Here is a 22,956-nt window from a genome sequence, read left to right as displayed (position 1 = left end):
GCTAGGTTATTTTAGATATCAAATATCTATTTGTAAGAAGTTGTGGGGATTCCAATTTCTAAAAGATGGATAGAGTGCAGACATGCAAAGTTATACCTTCATTCCACTCACGCTCGAGAAAGTTAGAGTGTGTTGAAATTTATGTCATAAACACTCGTAATTAATTATTTAATTCTTAAACATAATTTTTACTATTTGATGTCCAATTTAATATAATACATTCTTGAAAAAAAATAAAACCAAGATTATTGTTGTAATGACAATAATTTCCTATTAAAATCGAGGTAGCTAATACATGTATGACGTGGCTATCACATGAAAAAAAAAACATTCATTTTAAATATTCCATACAAGGTGCCCTAAACTTTAACATTTAAAAACAAATTCTTTAAAACGAAGTACTTGTAAATAACAAAGCAAAAATAAATGACATAAATTAAATAAAGTAAATAAAGTCGTCAACTAACCTAAGGGCTACTAAAAAGACGTAAATGTGATTACCTTACCTCCGGTTCCATGACCTTTATCGCGACACCGTCATCCATATAGAGGTGTTTTACCTTTACTTAAAAAATAAGAGTAGCACATGATTTGAGTATTTGAAAAAATGCTCAGTAAATACTCCACTGTTGAGGTTGAGAAATGTAAACGCATGCGATATGGTGGAACCTATCCTTTAAAAAGCATAATTGCATGGCTTAGGCACCTTTCTAGTCCAAGCAAGGTTGATTGTATTGTACTTCTCTACACATGGCCCACACATGTGCACGTGAACCCACGAGGCAGGCTTGCATACCCCTTAGGCCTGACTCGTTTGACTAGCACTCGCTAAGGCTAAATAGGATACAAACTACAAATGTTTACCACGTTTAAATAGGATACAAACTATGACCTAATACCTAAAAATAGGGAAAATATATAATTAACTAAATATGATAAATAAATAAAATATACTAATCCCTAAATATCTCAAATATACTCTAACTAATTATTAAAACCAAATATCTGCATAGGGTAGTTTGCAAATTAAATTTCCTATACTATAGGATAGTATAGGATAGTATGCACCAAATTTAGTAGCATATAAGTTGGTATAGGACATTTTTATTTAAAGACGTTCTAGAAAACATGTAAGTACATATGACTATGTTTTATGATAAAGTTTTGAATGAAATATTTTCGCATAAAATATATATGATATGTATACGGTAACGACTTTAACTTAAGTACAAATCTAGGGTCGTTACACCTCCTAGGTCTAAATACAGGCTAGCACATGCTCATGCTGTCGAAAACCAACCAAAAGAAAGGAGCGCAACATATATTGAGAAGTATCTCATGTTTGTGGGATACAACACGCATGAGATCCCATAATTTCAATTCATAGGACATAGTTATGATACACATCATATTTTCATTCATTCTTATCATACGTTATACATAACATTTCTTTCACTATTATCATACATGATTCAACAATGTCTCATAGGCCTAACATAAATATGGTCTCATGACATACATGACATAATCACACGGGAACTACATGCATCACATGATACTCATAAATATCTCATAGTCATAATAAACATCACATAATTATAAACATAACGTAACATATCATAACATCAAGAAAATGACACGTAGATGGGCCACAGAGTATGTGTCATTCATACATCACTCAAATCATCTAACAAGAGGGCATTCCAATAGTTCGTTGGCCTAAACAATTTGTTTCTTTATTTATTTTTTTTTTACAAAGGGTGGTTACATGATATGCGATGGCAAAAAATTTGGCTTACGTTTTATACTATTTTTTCAACAGTAGATTTTCATAAGGTTTGAACATAAAATAAAACTTGGGAATTAAAATTTTAAATAAGTAGGAAATCACAACAGCAACCGTTGATAAACTTAGAAGGTTGAAAACGAGCTGAGGAGGCGACCTAGGCTCGACTTTTATAGTTGAGTATGTTCATGGCTAGGGTTTACTTTCTTTTCTTTTCTTTTTTTTTTATTTTCCATGATATTACAATATTAATAACGAAAACATGTTTGTTGTTTGTCAATGTTGTTTCTGTCAACTTTTGACTTGGAAAATGTTTGTCATGTCATGACACCAGGTCTCTTACCTTTAGAAAATTAAAATTAAAATAAATTAGAAGAATAATATACTTTAATAAAAAAAAATTAATTTAAAAATGCTAATAATAGCATTTTTTGTGGATTTGTTTTATCTTGAAAACTACTAGTTTATTTATATGTAAAGTAAGCTTGCAATTTTGAATAGAATTAATAGAAAAACTTTGAAATTGAAGCTTTTATAATTTTGGAGACAAACTGAAAAAAAAAAATTATCTTTTTTTGGATAATATATAAAAAATTTAAAAAATTGTACATAAAATGTGGAAGTGAATTAAGAGATCTAAAATGATATATAACCTACCGGGAAGATAAAAAAAAATTTGTCTTCAAAATCTTATTTGATTTTGTAGACAAATTTGTATTAGTTCAATCCTTCTTTAGAAAAGATACCACTGCAATTAAGTTAAATCGGTTAATTGTTTCAGTTGACAAAACGTTCCACTTCAATTATATCTGTTCCGTTCATTTGAGTTGGATTAGATTGGTCCCGCCAATTTTCTCTCGTCCCAATTCGATTTTCAAGGTCAATATGACTCAAATTCCTCTTATTTAAAACTAAAATTTTATAAACCATGCCAAATTTGTATTACAAAAGTAGAAGTTCATTCTTCATTTTGATATTAGATGAATAGATTGAAGTGAGTCTCACCTTGGTTAATTTAGTGGAAGATCATGAATTTATAAGTGAGTAATATTATTTGGTATGAGGCCTATTGGGGGAAACCCAAAGCAAAGCCATGAGAGTTTATGCTCAAAGTGGACAATATCATACCATTGTGGAGAGTCGTGATTCCTAACATGGTATTAGAGTCATGCCCTAAACTTAACCATGTCAATAGAATCCTCAAATATCAAATAAAGAATTATGAGTGTTGAACAAAGGGTGTACTTTGTTCGAGGGCTCCAGGGAAAGGAGTCGAGCCTCAATTAAAGGGAGGCTATTCGAGAGCTCCATAAACCTCCAGAGAGGCTTATAGTGTACTTTGTTCGAGGGGAGGATTGTTGAGGATTATCGGCAGTGGAAGATCATGGGTATGATATTGTCTATTTTGAGCATAAGCTCTCATGGCTTTACTTTGAACTTCCACAAAATGCATCATACCAATGGAGATAGTATTCCTCACTTATAAACCCATGATCTCCACTAAATTAACCAATGTGAATAATATTCCTCACTTATAAACCCATGATCTCCACTAAATTAACCAATGTGGGACTCACTCTCAATAATCCTCAATTAATCTTCATATAAAAGTGGAAAGAAGTATCTCCACTAAATTGGGACTCACTCTCAGTAATCCTCAATTAATCTTCATATAAAAGTGGAAAGAAGTATCTCCACTAAATTAACTAACGTCGTACTCACTCCCAATAATCCTCCATTAATCTTCATATAGTTTGTTATTCTATAACACTGTAATTGTACTTGTAGAGGGTTGAGAAAAGGAGGGGACGATATAGGTAGAGTTTGAAAATTGAAACTAGGTATAATGGTTGGGTGGGGAATGGAAGAGAGATTTGAACCAATCCCTAAAGAGACTAAGATGGCAAGATATACTAACCAGTAAGCTGGACTTTGAGATGGGCTCATGATGGAGTTCAGCTGCGGATACTCTTGCCTTCAGACCCACATTCTCTTTCATAAGCTGCAGTGACATGAAAAAGCCCAAGCCACCTTAAAGCTTTATAATTACACCTCAAAATAATAAATGGTATACATTTTGTCTTACATTTCAAAATGGTATGTTTACACATCTGATTCTCCCTTTCATACTTTGATTACTATTATTTTATTTTGGTTAATTTGAAAGAATTATAATGTAACATTGTTTTAAAACAATTAATTATAATAGTGATGTTAAATACAATTACTTTTATATATTTATTTTTCGGCTATATGGTTCTTTTTTTAAAAAAGTAAAAGTTCTCAGCTCCCACCCCCCTAACCTTCTTCACCTACCTTAGGATTGAGATATATTTGTTTGTTAGATTATATTGGGTAGGATATATTTGAAAGATATATTTGGCAAAAATATGATAGAGATATACATGATATTTGGTAAAGATTTGATAGAGATATATTTCTTAGATATATATACTTGTTAGATTATACAAGGTACGTTTAAATTTTGGAAGCTATATTTAGTAAATTGAAACCATATATATAACAGTCAATCTATCAATAATCCCAATATTTTTCCGTTGTATTTTCTCTCATGTTCTTTGTAATAATAAAACCTTTAGCCAGTATTTCTCCTTCTATTTTGTCTCTTCTGTTCTTTGTATTTTCTCTCTTCGGTTCTTTGTAATAATAAAACTTTTAAGCCAATATTTCTCCTTCTATTTTCTCTCTTCTGTTCTTTGTGTTCATCTTAATCGAATGTGTGCGTTCTTTGTGTTCATCTTGAACGAATGTGTGCATAGTTGGGCGATCCTAACAATTGGTATCAAAGCTAACAACTGGTATTGATCCTAACAAATCATTGATGATCCTAACAACGGGTCAAAGCTAACAACTGGTATTGATCCTAACAAATCTTTGATTAGCAAAAAATAGAGTGGGCGAGGGAGAGACATCCCTTGTCGGGGATGAAAAATATATTCTTAGGTTAGATCCTAACTTCATGCAACAACCCAAGCTTACCACTAGTAGATATTGTCCTCTTTAAACTTTTCCTTTCGGGTTTCCCCTTCGAGCCCAACGTCTCTTTAGGTTTTCCCTTTCAGAATTTCCATCAAGGTTTTTAAAACTCGTCTACTGGGGAGAAGTTTTACACCCTTGTTTCATATTGTCCTCTTTAGACTTTTCCTTTCGGTTTCCCCTTCGAGCCCAACGTCTCTTTATGTTTTCCCTTTCGGAGTTTTCCTCAAGGTTTTTAAAACCCGTCTACTAGTGAGAAGTTTTACACTCTTATAAAAAATGTTCCGTTCTCCTCCTCAACTGACATGGGATCTCACACCTCATTTATTTTATATCGTTTAAATCACTTGTTGATTGAATTATAATATTATAATTTAAAGTGTTGTATTTTTAATGACATAATTCTAAAATTAGATAAGCGGCTCTGTATTATTTAAAAAAAAAAAAAAAAAGACTTCCAAAGAGTTGAAAGATTTTCACGTACCTCTACATTGGTGCTCAAGAGTTCTTCCAAAGCCAGCTGCAACGAAGAAATGGTTTGTGAAGTAACATCTTCATAGGCTAATTCCGGCTCTTCAATGGAGCAAGGATCAAATAGAATTCCATTTTGTATAAACAACTGCTCAAGTATTTGAACATGCTCCATATCCAAACTCTCCTGCAACTATACCAAATGGAGACACTACGTAAGGATCCAAATTGATCTATCTGTCTGCTAATAAAATCATTCATTCCTTGCTTCTCACCTCATTTAGAAGTTTCTCACGTGATTCCCTTTTTATTGGAGTGAAATTTTCGAGCTCTCTGATACTTTTATCCTCATTTGCAACACGAGGAGAAGTCTTTATATGCTTTGCCCTGCAACATTGGCCAAAAGAAGAAAAAGAAAGTTATGTAGATCTTTAGGTAAAGATGTTAGTCTAGAACATTAAGCTAAAGGAGAAATCATGGAGTGTTTGAGTACTTGCTTCATATTGATATATAACGTAATGGCCTTATATATTAGTAAAATATAAGTAAGAGACTGATCTTAAAAGAATGTCCCAACTTGATTAGTGTGAGATACCACATCGGTTGGAGAGGTGAACGAAACATTCTTTATAAGGGTGTGAAAATGCAGACGCGTTTTAAAAACATTGAGGGGAAACCCAAAAGGAAAAAAACCTAAAAAGAACAATATCTGCCAGTGGTGGGCTTGAAGCATTACAAATAGTATCAAAGCCAGACACTGGGCGATGTGCCAGCAAGGAGGCTGAGCCCCGAAGGAAGGTGGACACGAGGCAGTGTGCCAGTAAGGATGCTGGCACCAAAGAGAGGTGGATTAGGGGTCCCACATCGATAGAAAAGGGAACAAGTGTCAATGAGGATGCTGCCCCCGAAGGGGGTGGATGTGAAGTCCCACATCAGTTTGGGAGGAGAACAAAACATTCTTTATAAGAGTGTGAAAACCTCCTCTCCCTAGCAAATGCGTTTTCAAAACCTTGAGGAAAAGTATATCCCAAAAAAGGACAATATCAGCTAGGGTGGGTTATAGGATATAATTCTAACAACCACTAACATTTGACAATATAATCACCAACTCGGACAGGCTTTTTACAGTTATACAGAATCTCTTTTTTCTGGACCATCAAGAAGTTAATCGAAATATCATTAGCTTTAGGTGAACTTCAATAATTTTTACTTCCCGAGAGCCATATAATATAATTTTTCTTGTATTCTGTCAATCAAGAATTCTGAAACAGATTGCTCAGACATACCTTGCACCGAAGCGAAGGGTTGAGAGGCTCTCAGATGAATTTGTAGGACTGGGTGAGCAGCAACACAACAATGCAGTACGTGAGTTCCCTCCCTGAAATGTGAGAGGACTAAATTGCTCAATTAAGTTAAGGAACATGTAGTATTGGTGGAAATTAGAGAGGTAACCAACGAGTGCATCTTGTAGAATCCGTGTCAACTTAGAATCACGATATGGAATGTGATTTCCTCTGCCTGTTGGTCCACATGTTAGAGCATTTATTACATTCCCCAGAGCTGAAAGTGATTTGTTAATGGTCTTGGCTTCTTCAAGAACTCTCCCCTCAGCGCCAGTTTTCTCCACCTTTTCAGACCCAGCCAAGTCCACTAGATTCAATTTTCCTGTTCTGGCCCTATTCAAGGAATAGAGGATCAGCATGGATTATTCCATTCAGAACTTGACAGTGGTATGGCTGAAAAAGACTACCTCTTGTCTTTTGTTGATTCTTGCTGAATAGTGAATATGTAAATACAGTGGCTCCTACTGCTGGCTATGTTCATTTCTGTCCGTGTTCAGAAGAAAACGAAGATTTGACCATGAAACGTTAAAGAATATGAGAAATAACATGTTTTTGGATGTTCAGGAATAAAAGTGCATGAGAAGAAGGCAGGATACGGGTCTCTCCTACAGCTCTGTTGGCTATGCCGTTCTGCATTGGACAGTTAACATGAGAAATTAAAGATTGAACTGCATTGCAAGAAAATAATCAAAACAACAATATCATCTTACAGATAGGGTTAGCAATGCTTCTGGAGGGTCCTTTACGGGCATCTGTAATGTGAGATAATAAAAATGCTCGGAGAAATGAAGGAAACTAACAACCAAATGAATTAAATTCAGCTGTGAAACCAAAATAATAAGCTACTTCGATGCTGCAGCATGAAATTTAGACGACTCTGTTGATAGTTCATCCAACATATGAGTTGCATGGCTTTTATGTTCATAAAAATAATCCTCGTGAACCAATAACTTTTTTTTCAATGTCAGTAAAGAAAATTGTCATGGTACATGTTGGCACACATTTGTGTGCGTGGAAAACTAAATATGTAAATTTTTACAAATAAAAAAAAATTGCTAGAAAATTTTGCTTAATAAGTTGATACGAAGACAGCTTACCTCAATCACACCATTTAACATTATCCCTTGTGTTTTACTCTCCTTGATTTGTATGTTGTCCTTCGATAAGTCAAAAAGATCTCTGAAAATATATCGTTCATTAGGAAAACTTCAAACTGCAAAAACACTGTTTACTATTTTAGTCTCTCTCCTTTTCTAGGATTGGTTTCTATCTTATTTGGTCATGGAAAGTTCTATTTGCTGGAAAAGAATCGTGCATTGAGCAGAGATATTTATACCTCACTTTCTCCATGTATATCTCAACCTAAAAAAGCCAAAAGAAAACACGTATTGATAAAAAATTTACAATGTACATTGGTAATTAATTAGCTGCAATATAAGGAATGATAGGTGTAAGCATGATAGCATAATGTCGGCTAACTAATACCATAGATAACTTGATTGTGTACTTGCTCGTTTCATCAGCAAATTTAGTGCATTCAAAAATTTCTTCTACCACTCTAGGAAGTAAACCCTTCTCTACTGCATGACATTCTAGTATGCCAGGCCCCTGCTTTAATAAGATCACCAGAAAATAAGACTTCTGATAATTTAAGTTGACAACTCTCTTAAAAGAATGGCCTAATACCTCCATACTATAGGTTTTTCCAGCACCAGTCTGTCACAGAAGCAGGAAAGAGAAGTTAATAATTGAAACAGAAGTCTGGGTCACCGATTCATTTGCATCCCAAAGAGAATTCTAGAACAATTAAATAGAAAGTAGGATATAATCTGCAGGCATTCGATTGAGCTTAAAAACATTGCAGACTCCAAATGAAAATTTTATTTGGAAATTAATCTTTAACTAATTACCTCTTGCATTTTGACAGGATAAAATGTTAAGCCAAATGACTTTTGAAGCTTATCCTACATGATGAGCAGACTAAGAAGAGGCGTGGTAGAATTGATCCTCAATGAGTAAAAAGTGGATTTATATGCATAATTATGCCATGCATATGTATGGTCGTACACGAGCACACGATAGTATTCTTTACGGGACTATTCAAATATCAGTTCAGATTTAAGTTTTGAACACAAGGAGTCTTGTTTCAAACAGATTCTAGACGAGTAACGTATCTCACCTGTCCAAAGGTGATAATTGTCCCATTAACAGCATTAAGAGCATCTGTGTCAAGCGTCAAAGCACAACATGAGAGGTAGATTCTGCCTTAAGCAAAGTAATGCAAGAGCCCATACTGACTTCTTCCAACATCTAAGAAAACTAAAATCAGAAATAAAAAATTTCGATAAAGAGAACTTATTCTCCACAAGAACCATCCAATTAATTCGCAACTTAATAACAAACCTAACATTCATAAAGAAACCGCCGGATTCAAGTCATAAAATGATAGTGCACTAAAGATCACGGTATACCTTGGACGATTGGCTGAGCAAGAAATCGGTAGACATCAGTTTGCTCAGATTTCTCGTAGAACACTCTATCAAAGTTAAATGTAAATTCTTCAGCCTTCTCGTCCTACAATAAATTTAACGAAGCAAGGTGAATTACCTCCCTGCAATCTGCAAAAAGTAAATAAGTACAAACAGACCTTAAAAATGAATGTCTCAGAGTCCACACATTGAATGCACACTGCATCTCCATGATCTCGTCTCTCTTTTGAACTTAAAGGCCGAAATCGAGCGCAAACAGTTATGTTCGACATTTTCCGAACTGTACAGAATAAGTACTCGAATCTACAAACGGTACTCTCAGCGTTTCAGTTTACAGTTTTACTTGAGACAGAAGCTTCATTTAATCATTTCGATCGCCAGAAATTTTTGGAAGAAAATTAATCTTCGAAACTTACGGTTTTTGCAATTTGATCACGCAAATGTACACGAGAAGCCGGTCCAAACCAAAGATACAAGCCTCGATTTCCGCAATCTTTATGTTTGATGAGCTTTCAGGCAACCGAACAGACTGCAGAGGATTTAGTAAAATATGTAATGCATCATAAAATTCATAGAAGATGAAGAAAGAAATAAGAACCGCAGAACCGTTTGAATCTGGTTGGAGTAAAAGTTCCGAGGCACTAAGGATGAAAATAGGCAATCATATAATGTCCACCAGCTCTGCTTTCGACTTCCCGGACATGGGTTTCCTCTGCTTACAAATTCATGATCATTCTCTTAAATAAAATTTGAAATTTTCCTTATTTACACGTTCTCTTTAGTTAATTGAATACCTTCATTCGTTTGACTATTTGACAAACGGGTCGAGATTACCAAAATTTTAGAAGGCAATTTTATAGGGAGTGACACAGATTTATAGTTGGCTACTCTCCCGCCATTTTTATAGGATAAGTTAGATACGGAAGATATAAGCACCTCATTTTAAGCCAATGTCTTCGCAAATTATCTCTATGTTATTTTTAGCATCTTTATTTTCTTCCAACAACTTCGCTGTCAAATGATTTCAGTTGCCATTATCGATTGTTGAAAAACAACATCTTCCACTAAATTAACCAATTTGGGACTCACTTCCAATAATCCTCAACAAAAATAATTATCGGCTCCTTCTTTCAATACCTATGATGATGAACGTTCTTTGATTTGTTTGACAGGAACTGTGAGAAAGAGTTGAGAGAAATGCTTTACTCGAGGTTTTTAAAGACATTTTTAGGCGTTATTTTTTACGATACCGGTTAAAAATGGTAAAAGAATGTCTATTCCTTTGTATTCATTTTCATTACTCTTTTTTTCTTTATTTTACCTTTATTCTTGACATGCAATGCAATACCAATGTAGCAGTCTAAGTCCACCGCTAATAGATATTATATCAATTAGGTTTCCACACCCTTCAAAATAATGTTTTGTTCCCTTTTTCGATAGGGTTAGATAGTGAGATCTCACATCGATTTGAGAGATGAATGAGTGCCAGTGAGAACGCTAGCCCCAAAAGAGGTGGATTGTGAGATCCCACATCCAGAAGAATGAAATATTGTTTAAAATGGTGTGGAAACTTGTTTTAAAATCTTGAGAGAACCTCGAAATGGAAAGCCCAAACAAGACAATATGGACTGGTTTCAAACACAATTATTTAATTCTCATGCAAATATTTTATTCTTAGAAATCTTAAACAGAAACTTCAACCAAACACCAAACGAGCGTGTTTTCTTTTCTTTACTTTTAGTTTTCCCAAAATGTCTTGATCTATCTATATATTTTGTTCTGACATTTTATAGCTTGTATGGTTGCTATGAACTAAGCTTCAGTAGCCGACAAAGCCAACATTGATGGGAAGGTTATATTTTAAACTTATTATGTTTCCCCGAGTAGGAAAATCAAAACAGTTAAGGGGTTCCTTCTATCCAAATCACCTTTTAAGTCTAAGCCTACGTGTTGTAGAGTAGACCGAACCTATAGAAATCTTACGTTTTCTTAGGTTTTAGTAGTTCTTCTCATGGAATGTCCTATTCTTACTCGAGCTTCTCAATCAATCAATCCTCTAATTTTAGGGGGCATCTCTATCTTAGGTAAGGGTCATATATCACTAATTAGCTGAATGAGCCTATCCTAGGGGTGTACATTCAACCTGACAACCCGAACTAACCCAACCCAAACTAGAAGGGTTAGATTGGATTTGATTAGTATTTCGGGTAGGGTTGAGTTCATTTTTTTGAACCTAAACAGAATCGGTTCGATTTCGGGTTTGTGGGCAAAATCCTCGAATTGACCCAAATTAAAATATATAAAATACATTAGAATATATTGTTTTGAAACTGTGTTGAATGTTCATAAATTATATATATACATGTATATAATTTTAAAAGCATATTCTAAATTCTAATGTATTTATTATTTATTTATTATAACATTATTATATCATAATTTATATATATTTTTTATTTTTTAATAATTTAAGACTTCACGTATAAATAAGTCATATTTCAATTAAAATATTTTTTTATTTTTTATTTTTGTGGTATACCACACCTACTAATGTATTTCGTCGTCTTTAGTTTTATGATAATGTCGAACTATGTTAATATGTTACAATTTTCGTTCATTGCTTTGTATGAATTATTATTATTATTTTTGTTGTGAATAATTATAGATTGATTTGGGTTTGTTTGTGAATTTTAATATATTTTATCTAAAATCCAAATAATTATAAATTGTGGATAAATAAAACTTCAAAAAAAAATTTAGAATCCAACTCAAGAGGGTTAGATTGGGTTGTGAAAAGTTTTGGCATGAGTTGTTTACAATCCAACGAACCCAAACTTTTGTGCTGGGTCAAAAAAAATTACTCAACCCAACTCAACTCGGCCTGTACACCCTAGCCTATTGGTGAAATGCGAACAAGTATAATATATAATATATTTCAAATAATCATTTAAATTCTAAGTTATATTTAACCATCAAAATCTCATTCAAATTTTATATATACTTTTATTTTTAATCTATCAAATAAAATAAATATTTTTTATATTGAACATATCTTATATATTAAATTCAATTTGAAGACTTACCATTTAATTTTTTTTTTTCTTCATGATTGGGACATTAAAAAAATCAATTAAATTGATTATTTAGTGTTACCTTATGAATCTACTTGGTAATTAAACTTTAATGTAACAAAATTAATTAATCAAGTTTTATAATTATTATTATTATTAATTTTTTTTTGTTAAATTACACTAAAATGGAAAATTTAGGATTCTATTAGACATTGAATTAAAGTTTATATCTATTAGATCAATTATAACTGTAACTTTACAATTTGTTAAATACAAATTTTAAAAACTTAAATGGGACGGAACAATTATAATCTTTAACTTTACAAAGACTTCGGACACTTTTAAAAGTTCAAGACAGTTTAAAAACTAAACTTTTAATTTTCATTTATTAACCTAGGCCAAGCCGGTTAGGTTTTGTTATTCCATATGTTAGCTACTAGAGTCAAAGTATTCCTATTGTTGATATCTGTTTATTTGATTTAGTCTTATCAAATTTAGTCATATCACGTTATTAGGGGTAGGAGTTGATATACGAGAATTGTTTTTCCTTGCTTTCAATGTACTCTGTAAGACTATATAATAGCTAATTTCATTCTTTAATAGACCATGAGATTTCTTCCAATTCTTATCATTCCAGTTCTCTTTGTTATCAACATTTGGTATCAGAGTCATAGCAGCCTTCTACTTGTGTCATAATAAAAGTATGTCGATGGAGAGTTCATTTGCGCATCCTGCAATTCATTTGATGGGTACTATGATCATTGAGCGATGCTCATGGAAAACTTTTTACGTTCAAAGGAGTACTAAGGTTTGGTGGAGAATGGGATTCCTGCAACAACAGAAGACATCGTTTTCACAATGCCTAGAAGAAGCACAATGAAGATCAGAAATTGAAAGATTTGAAAGCAAAGAATTGTCTATTCCAAGCATTAGATCGTTCGATCTTGGAGACAATCCTCAACAAGGATACTGTTAAGGATATTTAGTAATAAATTATAGTTTACCATATATATTATATTTGATATTTTATTATAAGGCAAATATCTAATATTTGCCTTATTATCATAAGTATCTTTCCATTTATTGTTATTTCCATTTATTACTATTTCCATATCCTTTAATTTATTTGATTATAAATAAGATAACTTTCACACCATTTAGGTGTGGTGGATTAATCAAACATTCACAGATACAACAAAGAACATATCAGATTCTATGAAGCAGAAATATCAGAGTTCGACACGGGTAAAGCGTGCACACTTGCAAGCTCTTCGGAAGGAGTTTGAAATGCTTCACATGAAGGCAGGAGAATCTGTGAATGAGTATTTTGCTCGAACCCTTAGCATAGCCAACAAGATGAAACTAAATGGTGAGAACAAAGGAGATGTTGAAGTAGTTGAAAAGATTCTGAGATCTATGACTCCCTAGTTTGATTATATTGTGTGTTCTATTGAGGAGTCCAAGGATACAATTATCTTAACTATTGATGAGTTGCAAAGCAGTCTGCCTGCTTGTGCATGAACTGTTGTGAGCCGAAAGCGGAACAAATGTACTCATAACACCAAAATCACTCAAGACATACAATATTGCACTAAAAAACTTGATTCTTCAACAGCAGAAAGAATGACATTATATAGTCTTCTACTAAACCTAAAGATAAACTAACAAGCCTAAAAATATTAGCAAGACCTTGAGAATAGATCTTGGTCCTAGAGAATAGGGCTTATGACAGTGTTTAACAATCTCCACCTTGTCATAAGATCTTCAAGTTGATAGCGAATTTGGTTGTTACCACGTCAACACACTACTCCTTCCTTCCGACGTTGATGAGATCCAATCCTTCCTTCCGACGTTGATGAGATCCAAACAATGGCAGAACTTTTCACGAGGGATCACCTTTGTCAACATATCAGCAGGGTTATCAGCAGTTCCAATTTTTAGTAAACGAATATCCCCTTTGCTAATAATTTCTCGAATAAAGTGAAAACGGACATCAATGTGTTTTGTACGAGCATGATGGACTTGATTTTTTGACAAGCAAATAGTGCTCTGGCTATCACAAAATACATCTATATGTCCCTGCAAAATACCCAAGTCATTGATCAAACCATGCATCCAAATAGCTTCTTTAAAAGCTTCCGTTACTGCCATATACTCTATTCAGTGGTAGACAATGCAACCGTAGACTGCAATGTTGAACGCCAACAAACAGGTCCACCAACCATAGTAAATAAATATCCCGTAGTAGATCGTCGCTTATCCAAATCACCAGCATAATCAGAATCCACAAAACCAGCTACACGATTGTCAAGATTAAACATTTTTTGTTTTTGAAACTTAATACCAACATCAATAGTGCCAAGAATGTACCTAAGAATCCATTTTACAGCCTGCCAATGCTCTTTACCAGGATTATGCATATAACGACTCACCATGCTTACTGCGTGTGAAAGATCAGGTCGAGTACACACCATAGCATACATCAACGCACCAACAACATTTGTATAAGGAATGTTCTCCATATACCTTTTGTCATCGTCAGAACTTGGACACATGGAAGCACTAAGCTTGAAATGAGGAGCAAGTGGAGTACTAACGGGTTTGGTTGAATCATTCAAACTAAATCTTGACAATACCTTGCGTAGATATTGAGACTGAGTCAACCAGACTGTACCTTTTTTTCGATCTAGCTCTATCTCCATTCCAAGTATTTTCTTTGCATTGCCTAAGTCTTTCATTTCAAATGTTTTAGAAAGCTCATCTTTGAGATTAACGATCCATCATCGAGACATCGATAATACACACAATGGTCAAATTGACTATGAGTATACATATGCTCTACCATGAAATGATCAAACCTTTTATACCATTGGCGAGGGGATTGCTTCAGCCCATACAAAGATTTCTTCAATCTGCATACTAAATGTTGCTGTCCAACTACTCGAAAACCAACTGGTTGCGCCATATATATTTCTTCTTCCAAATCTCCATGCAAAAAGGCAGTTTTTACATCGAGTTGTGCAAGCTCAAGATTAAATTGAGCAACCAAAGCCAACAAAATTCGAATCGAAGAATGTTTTACCACAGGTGAGAAAATTTCATTGTAATCAATACCTTCTTTTTGTGCGTACCCTTTAGCCACAAGTCAAGCCTTATAACGTATACCAAAAGGGTCTTCCTTTTTTGCAAAAACCCATTTACAACCAATTTCCTTCTTACCTTTTGGAAGTTGTACCAAATCTCAAGTTTGATTTATCTCCAATGATGCTATCTCCTGATTCACAGCCTCTTGCCAGTGTAAGCTATCCGGGCTCTGAATAGCATCTTTGTAACTGTTAGGAACTCCATCAATCAAAGAGAAAGCATATGCTATTGTATCATTAAACCTTGCAGGTTTTCGAATTACCCTTCGTGGTCTATTCTTGGCGATTGACTCAGGTTCTTCCACTCTTTCATTTACAAGGCTTTGCTCCTCAAGACTTTGCTCTTTCTGTTCTAAGACATCAAAGTTATTATTTACCTGATCAATAGGTTCTTCAGTAGGAGCAACCACATCAGGAGAGAACACCACCTTCTCCACCTACTTCAATGCCTCGTCATTATTTTCAATTTTCTGCAAAAACATTCCAGACTCATCGAATATCACATCTCGACTATTAGCAATCTTACTTGTTTCTGGACACCATAACCTATAGCCCTTCACACCTTTGCTAAAGCCCATAAACTTGGCTTTTTTTGCTCTAGGATTCAGCTTTGAGTCTGTCACATGATAATAAGCAGGACACCCAAACACATGCAATTTATCATAATCACTAACAAGACTACCTGACCATACCTCAAGCGGAGTTCTCCCACCGTTTCCAGAAACAGGTAAACGATTCACCAAGTGAACTGCATAACTGAGAGCCTCAGCCCAAAATGCTTTATTCAATCCTGCTTGAGACAATATGCATCGAACCTTCTCTGTTAATGTCTGGTTCATTCTCTCAGCAAATCCATTTTGTTGTGGCTTACCAGGAACAGTGATGTGTCGAACGATCCCTTCATCTCGGCATATTTTAAGGAATGGATCATAAGTATATTCTCCCCCGTTGTCTGATCTCAGCCTTTTGATTTTCCTGTCCGTCTGATTCTCTACAATTTTCTTCCACTCTAGGAAGATTTGGAGAACCTCGTTTTTGTGCCTCATGGGATACATCCAAACTCTCTTTGAGTAGTCATCAATAAAGGTGACGAACCACCTCTTTCCTCCCAATGAGATATTTTTTGTGGGACCCCATACATCAGTGTGAACATAATCCAAAATGCCCTTTGTTTGGTGTATAGCTGTACCAAACTTCACATTTTTTTTGTTTACCAAATATACAATGTTCACAGAAATCAATTCTTCCAGTTGTGGCACCCTTAAGGACTCCTTGGTTCACCAGTGTCTGAAGCGCCTTCTCACCAGCATGCCCGAGTCGCATGTGCCATAATTTCGATATGTCTTGTTCTTTCGAACTTGCCACAGCAGCATGCCCAATTATTGTGGTTCCGTTGAGGTAGTATATGCTACCTCTTCTAGTTCCTGTAATTGCCACCAAAGCTCCACGAGCTACTTTCAAATTTCCTCCTTTCAAAATGATGCGATAACCACTCGCATCCAAAACGCCAAGTGAGATCAAATTTTTCTTCAAGTCAGGGACATACCTCACCTCTTTGAGTTTTTGTATAACCCCATCAAACATCTTGATTTGTACTGAGCCGATTCCTATTATCTTGCAAGTACTATCATTGCCCATATAGACAACTCCACCATTGCACTTTTTGAAGTCCAAAAACATCTCTTTGTTGGGACACATATGATAGGAGCACCCAGAATCAAGAATCCATTCACTGGTTTGGCTGACTGATAGGGAGATTGTCAAGGCATCATCTGTATCAGTGTCGTCATCTCTAACCACATTGGACTTCGACCCCTTCTCTTTTAAGATCGAACAATCATTTTTCCAATGGCCTTTCTGTCGACAATATGCACACTCATTTTTATCAAGTTTTCTCCAATTGTCAGATCTACCTCTCGACTTTAATCGAGACTCTCCACATTCGTTCTTTTTCCAATTAGAAGTCCTTCCATGAGCAGTGAGAACATTTGAGCTAGAGCTTTGATACGTCTCCTTTTCCTTTTTTCGCATCTCATTGTTTATTAAGGCATTTGAAACATCTTCAAAATCAATATTAGTGATTCCATGTAGTAGGGTCGTTACTAAAAACTCGTATGATTCCGGCAAAGAGTTTAATAACAACAACGCCTTGTCCTCGTCATCAATCTTAACATCAAGATTGAGCAAATTAGTGATGATTTTGTTAAAATCATCCAAATGCTCAGCCATTGAGATGCCTTCCTTGTAGTCAACACGAAAGAGTTTCTTCTTCAAATAGAGTTTATTTTCCACACTCTTCTTCATATATTTCGCTTCAAGCTTGTCCCATAATTCTTTCGCCATGGTAACCTTCATAAATGGATATTTCTGATCCTTGCCAAGACAGGATCGAATAATTCCACAGGATTGTCGATTTAATTTCGTCCATTCTGCTTCTGTCATGTCTTCAGGCATTTCCTCTTGGAGAGAAACATCGAGGTCTTGCATGACCAGCAAATCGCTAACTTCGCCTCGCCAAACACCAAAATTATTGGTTCCATCAAATTTCTCTACTTCGAGATTGGAACTCCACACTCTCGATCCACGTCGTGATGGTTCTGTCATTTGCAATAATTAATCTGGATGAAACTCAAAAACACAATTCTTGAAAATTGAATTTCAAGAGAATAAACACGATTGTGAGCACGTCTAATGGTCGATGAGGCCCAAGCTTTCACAATACCCCAAAATACCACAACCTGGCTCTGATACCACTTGTTGTGAGCCGAAAGCGGAACAAATGTACTCACAACACCAAAATCACTCAAGACATACAATATTGCACTAAAAAACTTGATTCTTCAACAGCATAAAGAATGACATTATATAGCCTTCTGCTAAACCTAAAGATAAACTAACAAGCATAAAAATATTAGCAAGACCTTGAGAATAGGTCTTGGTCTTAGAGAATAGGGCTTATGACAGTGTTTAACATGAACAACGCATGAGTTCTCATGTTGAAGAAGAACACACTTTGAAGATCACTCATGGTGTACAATCTGGAGGAAGGGGTCAAGGTCGTGGAAGTTTTAGAGGCAGAGGAAGGGGACGGGGCAAACAAACCTTCAACAGGGCCATAGTGGAGTGCTATAATTGTCACAAGCTAGGACATTTTCAATGGGAATGTCAAAGCAAGGAGAAGGAGGCAAACTATGCAGAGACTCAAGAAGGGAAGTTGTTGATGGCTTACGTGAATATGATAAGGTCAATAGAGAAGATATGTGGTTTCTTGACTCGGAATGTAACAATCATATGTATGGGAAGAAGGAATATTTTTTAGATTTTGATGGAAGTTTCAGAGATTCAGTGAAGCTGGGCAACAACTCAAATATGGTTGTAACAGGAAAGGGTAATGTACGGTTGCAAGTGAATGAAATCATATAGATAATCACAGGAGTGTTCTATGTGCTGGAGCTGAAGAACAATTCGTTGAGTATTGGGAAATTGCAAGCAAAGGGGCTTTCCATTTTGTTTCAAAATGGAACGTGCAAGGTGTTTTATCCTGAGAGAGGCTTAGTCATGGAGACAAAGATGTCTTGGAATCGAATGTTGGTACTGCATGTTATATCTCAGCCTGTAGCATCCACTTGTTTCAATAATCATAGAAGATATTGAGCAACTTTGGCACTATAGATATGGACATTTGGGTTTTAAGGGCACTCGTTTCCAAAAAGAAGCACATGGCGAGCTTCACAAATTCTCCAATTGGTGTATGCTGATATTTGTGGACCGATCAAACCCATCTCAAACAGCAAAAAAAGGTATTTGATTACTTTTACAGATGACCACTTCAGTTGAAAAACATGAGTTTATTTTTTAATAGAAAAATCAGAAGCATTTGCTGTATTTAAAAATTTTAAGATTCATGTTGATCAGGAAACAAACTCATTTATTAAAGCCTTACGAACGGATCGAGGAGGAGAGTTTACATCACAAGAATTCACCAATTTTTATGATGTAAATGGTATACAAAGACAACTGACAGCTGCATACACGCCACAACAGAACGGAGTTGCGGAATGAAAAAATAAAACTATTATGAATATGGTTCATAATATGATATTAGAAAAGAAAATTCCGAAAAGTTTCTGGCCTGAAGCAGTCAACTGAACTGTACATGTACTGAATCAAAGTCCAACATTGACGGTAAAAAATAAAACTCCAGAAGAAGCTTAGAGTGGATTCAAACCTTCAGCTAAGCATTTTAGAGCTTTTGGGTGTATTTTGCATGTTCATGTACCTAACAGTAAAAAACAAAGTTGGATAATAAGAGTTTGAGTTGTGTTTTGTCGGGAGTTGGTGAAGAGTCAAAGACTTACAGACTCTATGATTAACTTCACAAAGGATCATAATAAGTAGGGATGTTGTATTCGAGGAACATAAGAGTTGGGACTAGGATAAGACTTATGAAGAATCCATTATGTGCGATCTAGAATGGGGTAATCAAGAGGAGGCAGTAGATGTGTTTGATGAAAATGAAGAAGGGAGTAAATCTGATATAGAAGCCGCAGAGGAAAATATTTCATCTGGCTCTTTGGCTAAAGCAAGCTCTCCTAGCTCAAATAAGGGAAGGAATAAGAGACCACTAGTCTGAATGAGAGACTATGCAACAGGAGAAGATCTTTCCGAAGAAGATAATGAAGCTCACTTGGCCATGTTTACCACTACTGATCCTGTAAATTTTGAAGACGCAAGCCATGGACCTGAAAATGGAAGCAATAAACAAAAATGGCACATGGGAATTGATGGAGTTACCTGAGGGTGAGAAGAAGATTAGAGTAAAATGGATTTATAAGACGAAATTCAATGAAAATGGGGAAGTCGACAAATACAAGGCTAGACTTGTAGCAAAGGGGTATACTCAACAGCATGGGGTAGACTATATTGAAGTACTTGTACATGTTGCGCGCATGGAGACAATTCGTTTTGTGATAGCACTTGCAGCTCAAAGAAGTTGGTCCATCTATCAGTTGGATGTGAAATCTGCATTTTTATACGGTGATTTGAATGAAGAGGTCTTTGGGGAGCAACCCTAAGGATATGTGCAAAAGGGACATAGCATAAAGTTTACAAGTTAAAGAAGGCACTCTATGGGCTTAAGCAAGCTCCACGTGCTTGGTATAGCCGTATAGAAACCTACTTTGTTCAGAGGAAAGAAGCCAAAGTATTAATTGTAAGGTTTTATGTCGATGATCTCATGTTTACTGGAAATGATGAATTAATGTTTACAGAGTTTGACATGACAGATCTTTGTAAGATGAGGTATTTTTTTGGCATTGAAGTCTTACAAAAATCTAGTGGTATTTTTATAAGTAGTATGCTTTGGAGGTGCTGAAACGGTTTGGAATGGACAAAAGTAATTCTGTTCATAATCCTATTGTCCCTAGATGCAAACTTATGAACGATGAAGATGGAATAAACGTGGACAAAACTTACTATAAGCAAGTTGGTAGGCAGTTTTAATTAGCTCACAGCAACTCGACCAGACATAATGTTTGTAGTGAGTTTGATTAGTAGATATATGGAGAATCCCACTGAGCTTCATTTACAGGCAACAAAAAGGGTACTACGTTATTTGAAGGGAACAATTGGGTTTGAAATTTTCTATCGAAAAGGAGGAGATGATGATTTTGTTGTATACACAGACACACTGCCGTTTGTTCCAAAAACAAAAGTCCCTTAGCGCCCCGGGACAAGGGTAGGGGACGACCCGTAATACGCTAGAGATTTGGATGAGAGAAAGAGTACTGAATGTTATGTGTTCTTATTGAGTTTTGGAGCAGTATCATGGTCATCAAAGAAACAACCAATAGTAAGTCTATCTTCCACAAAGACAGAATTTATAGGCAGCTTCATGTGCATGTCAAGCAGTATGGTTAAAAAGGGTGTTGGAAAAGCTGAGTCAGAATCAAGACAAGTCAACTATTATTCGTTGTGACAGTAGCTCTGTTATCAAGCTTTCAAAAAATCCGCTCGTAATTACACTAAGTTCCATTGATTCGTTATTAAATAGTTTGCTTATCACCTAATCATGAAAGAGGGGGTGCCTTTTCAATCAATCTCAATTCAATCCCTTCTCCTTTCTTCTATTCGGGTTAATCTTAAGAGGTAGGGGCCTCTAAATCTGACTCAAAGGGAGTCGTTTCAAGCATATGAATAGAAATATTAGTATCACGAACACAACTATGTTTTAGGCTTCTCCAAAAGGTCTCATATGAATGAAGAGAGTACTTCTAAATTATAAATTCATGCCCATTTCTTAAATTAGCTGACGTGAGACTTTTATCATCCCACAAATATTTAAGGTTATTTTCATTAATTTAAAGAATAATAAAACAAAAATCACCAACATATAAAATAAAAAAAGAGGGCCGCATTCGATGTGCCATAGAAATTGGGTCGATTCGGCAATCCTCCCGTCGTCCATTGCCGAGGACGCAAGAAACACAGAAGAAATTCCTTTCAACGTCTCAATTTCCAGAATCTGAAACAGCACAACAGGAAGATCATGGAGCAAGGAGACGAGGAAGAGAACTTACAGCAAACCGCCGCTCACAAAAAGATGAAGACTATTATCAAGATATCCTCTTATCAAGAAGTAATCGACAGCTCACAGCCGAAGTCTCAATCCTTCTCCCAAGCCTTTGCGTTCCTCAAATCCACTGAGTTTTACTCACCTCCTCCTCAACCAGTCCCTGCCTCCTCCTCTCAATCATTGCCGGATTCTGATATCACAAACCCTAGGTGCCCACTTCGCCATTTTTGTTAATTGTTTAGGGTTTTGTGTTTTTGGTTAGCTCGGTTTCAATATGTTGTTTGTTGTTTGTGGTTTGTTGTTGATTTCAGAAAAAATGATCAATTAGACACTTCATGTTCTTCAACATCAGCTTCTGCAGCTACTCCAGCTAATAGCTTGTCGGCGTCCAGCTCTGTTACTCGCAATGCCATTCTTGTCAGCAATAGACAGGTCAGATTGTTACTTTGAATTGGAAGTTGGCACATTGTGTTTCTTCATTTATGTATTTCGTTGGTAGTTTGTGGATGGTTTTGATTATAGAGTTGTGATTATGGGTAAGGGATTCCACTGGCTGGCTTTCTTGTAGCTTAGCTTTGGATGTATATATGTGAGTTATAATTATTAGGAAGATTGAAAAATATATATTCATGGCTAGCTAATATCAAACTCTTTTTAACTAGTCGTGAGGAGTATTTTGGTAATCTTAATGGAATGTTATGGTCTTTGAATACGTCTCTTAGCTTAGCTGAGAGATCCCACATCGGTTGGGGAGGAGAACGAAACATTATTAATAAGGGTGTATAAATCTCTCCCTAGTAGACGTGTTTTAAAAACTTTGAGGGGAAGTCCGAAAGGGAAAACCCAAAGAGGACAATATTTGCTAGCGGTGGGCTTGGGTCGATACAAATGGTATCAAAACCAGACATTGGGTGATGTGCCAATGAGGAGGCTGAGCCCTAAAGGGGGTGGACACGAGGCAGTGTGCCAACAAGGATGTTGGGTCCCGAAGGGAGTGGATTGAGGGGTCCCACATTGATTGGAGAAGGGAAGGAGTGCCAGCGAGGACGCTGGGCACCGGGGGGGGGGGGGGGGGGGGGGGC

General features: G+C 35.6%; 2 protein-coding genes across 6 annotated transcripts in view; one reads left to right on the top strand and one right to left on the bottom strand.

Moving 5' to 3' along the window:
• Positions 1 to 498: 498 nt before the first annotated feature.
• LOC111467867 (kinesin-like protein KIN-1) lies at positions 499 to 9,739 on the bottom strand. Of its 4 annotated transcripts, XM_023112943.1 has the most exons (17): positions 9,503 to 9,739; positions 9,245 to 9,389; positions 9,069 to 9,171; positions 8,777 to 8,820; positions 8,284 to 8,313; positions 8,083 to 8,205; positions 7,934 to 7,959; positions 7,695 to 7,776; positions 7,308 to 7,349; positions 7,194 to 7,227; positions 7,005 to 7,080; positions 6,711 to 6,930; positions 6,541 to 6,632; positions 5,530 to 5,641; positions 5,268 to 5,447; positions 3,705 to 3,788; positions 499 to 565 (listed from the first exon to the last, which is right to left on the bottom strand). In XM_023112943.1, the coding sequence occupies exons 2-17, from the start codon at positions 9,356 to 9,358 to the stop codon at positions 563 to 565; spliced, it is 1,365 nt and encodes a 454-aa protein (XP_022968711.1). In that variant the 5' UTR covers positions 9,359 to 9,389; positions 9,503 to 9,739; the 3' UTR covers positions 499 to 562. The 4 variants fall into 4 exon arrangements, with proteins under 4 accessions (XP_022968711.1, XP_022968710.1, XP_022968709.1 ...); XM_023112942.1 differs by lacking the exon at positions 499 to 565 and having other exon boundaries at positions 3,532 to 3,788; positions 5,268 to 5,441; XM_023112941.1 differs by lacking the exon at positions 499 to 565 and having other exon boundaries at positions 3,533 to 3,788.
• An 11,975-nt stretch (positions 9,740 to 21,714) lies between these two features.
• Positions 21,715 to 22,956, top strand: part of LOC111467887 (DNA excision repair protein ERCC-1) — a 5,994-nt gene continuing 4,752 nt past the window's right edge. For both annotated transcript variants that reach the window (XM_023112976.1, XM_023112975.1), the window contains exons 1-2: positions 21,715 to 22,083; positions 22,186 to 22,306. In XM_023112976.1, coding sequence (XP_022968744.1) covers positions 21,848 to 22,083; positions 22,186 to 22,306 — 357 coding nt within the window. In that variant the 5' untranslated portion in view covers positions 21,715 to 21,847. The remainder of the gene's footprint in view (positions 22,084 to 22,185; positions 22,307 to 22,956) is intronic.

The sequence above is a fragment of the Cucurbita maxima genome, unplaced genomic scaffold (genome assembly GCF_002738345.1).
Source record: "Cucurbita maxima cultivar Rimu unplaced genomic scaffold, Cmax_1.0 Cma_Scf00035, whole genome shotgun sequence".
In the NCBI taxonomy this organism is placed as follows: Eukaryota; Viridiplantae; Streptophyta; class Magnoliopsida; order Cucurbitales; family Cucurbitaceae; genus Cucurbita; species Cucurbita maxima.
Note: the sequence above shows the minus strand (reverse complement) of the source record. Positions and strands in the feature narration are given on the sequence as shown.

Bases quoted from the DNA above. Each gene is read 5' to 3' on its own strand.
- LOC111467867 (XM_023112941.1), bottom strand. From the start codon at position 9,358: ATGTCGAACATAACTGTTTGCGCTCGATTTCGGCCTTTAAGTTCAAAA. The intron at 9,172-9,244 runs GTCTGTTTGTAC...AATTTATTGTAG, and splicing joins CTGAGACATTCATTTTTAAG to GACGAGAAGGCTGAAGAATT. The intron at 8,314-8,776 runs GTGAGATACGTT...CTTCTGTGACAG, and splicing joins CAATTATCACCTTTGGACAG to ACTGGTGCTGGAAAAACCTA.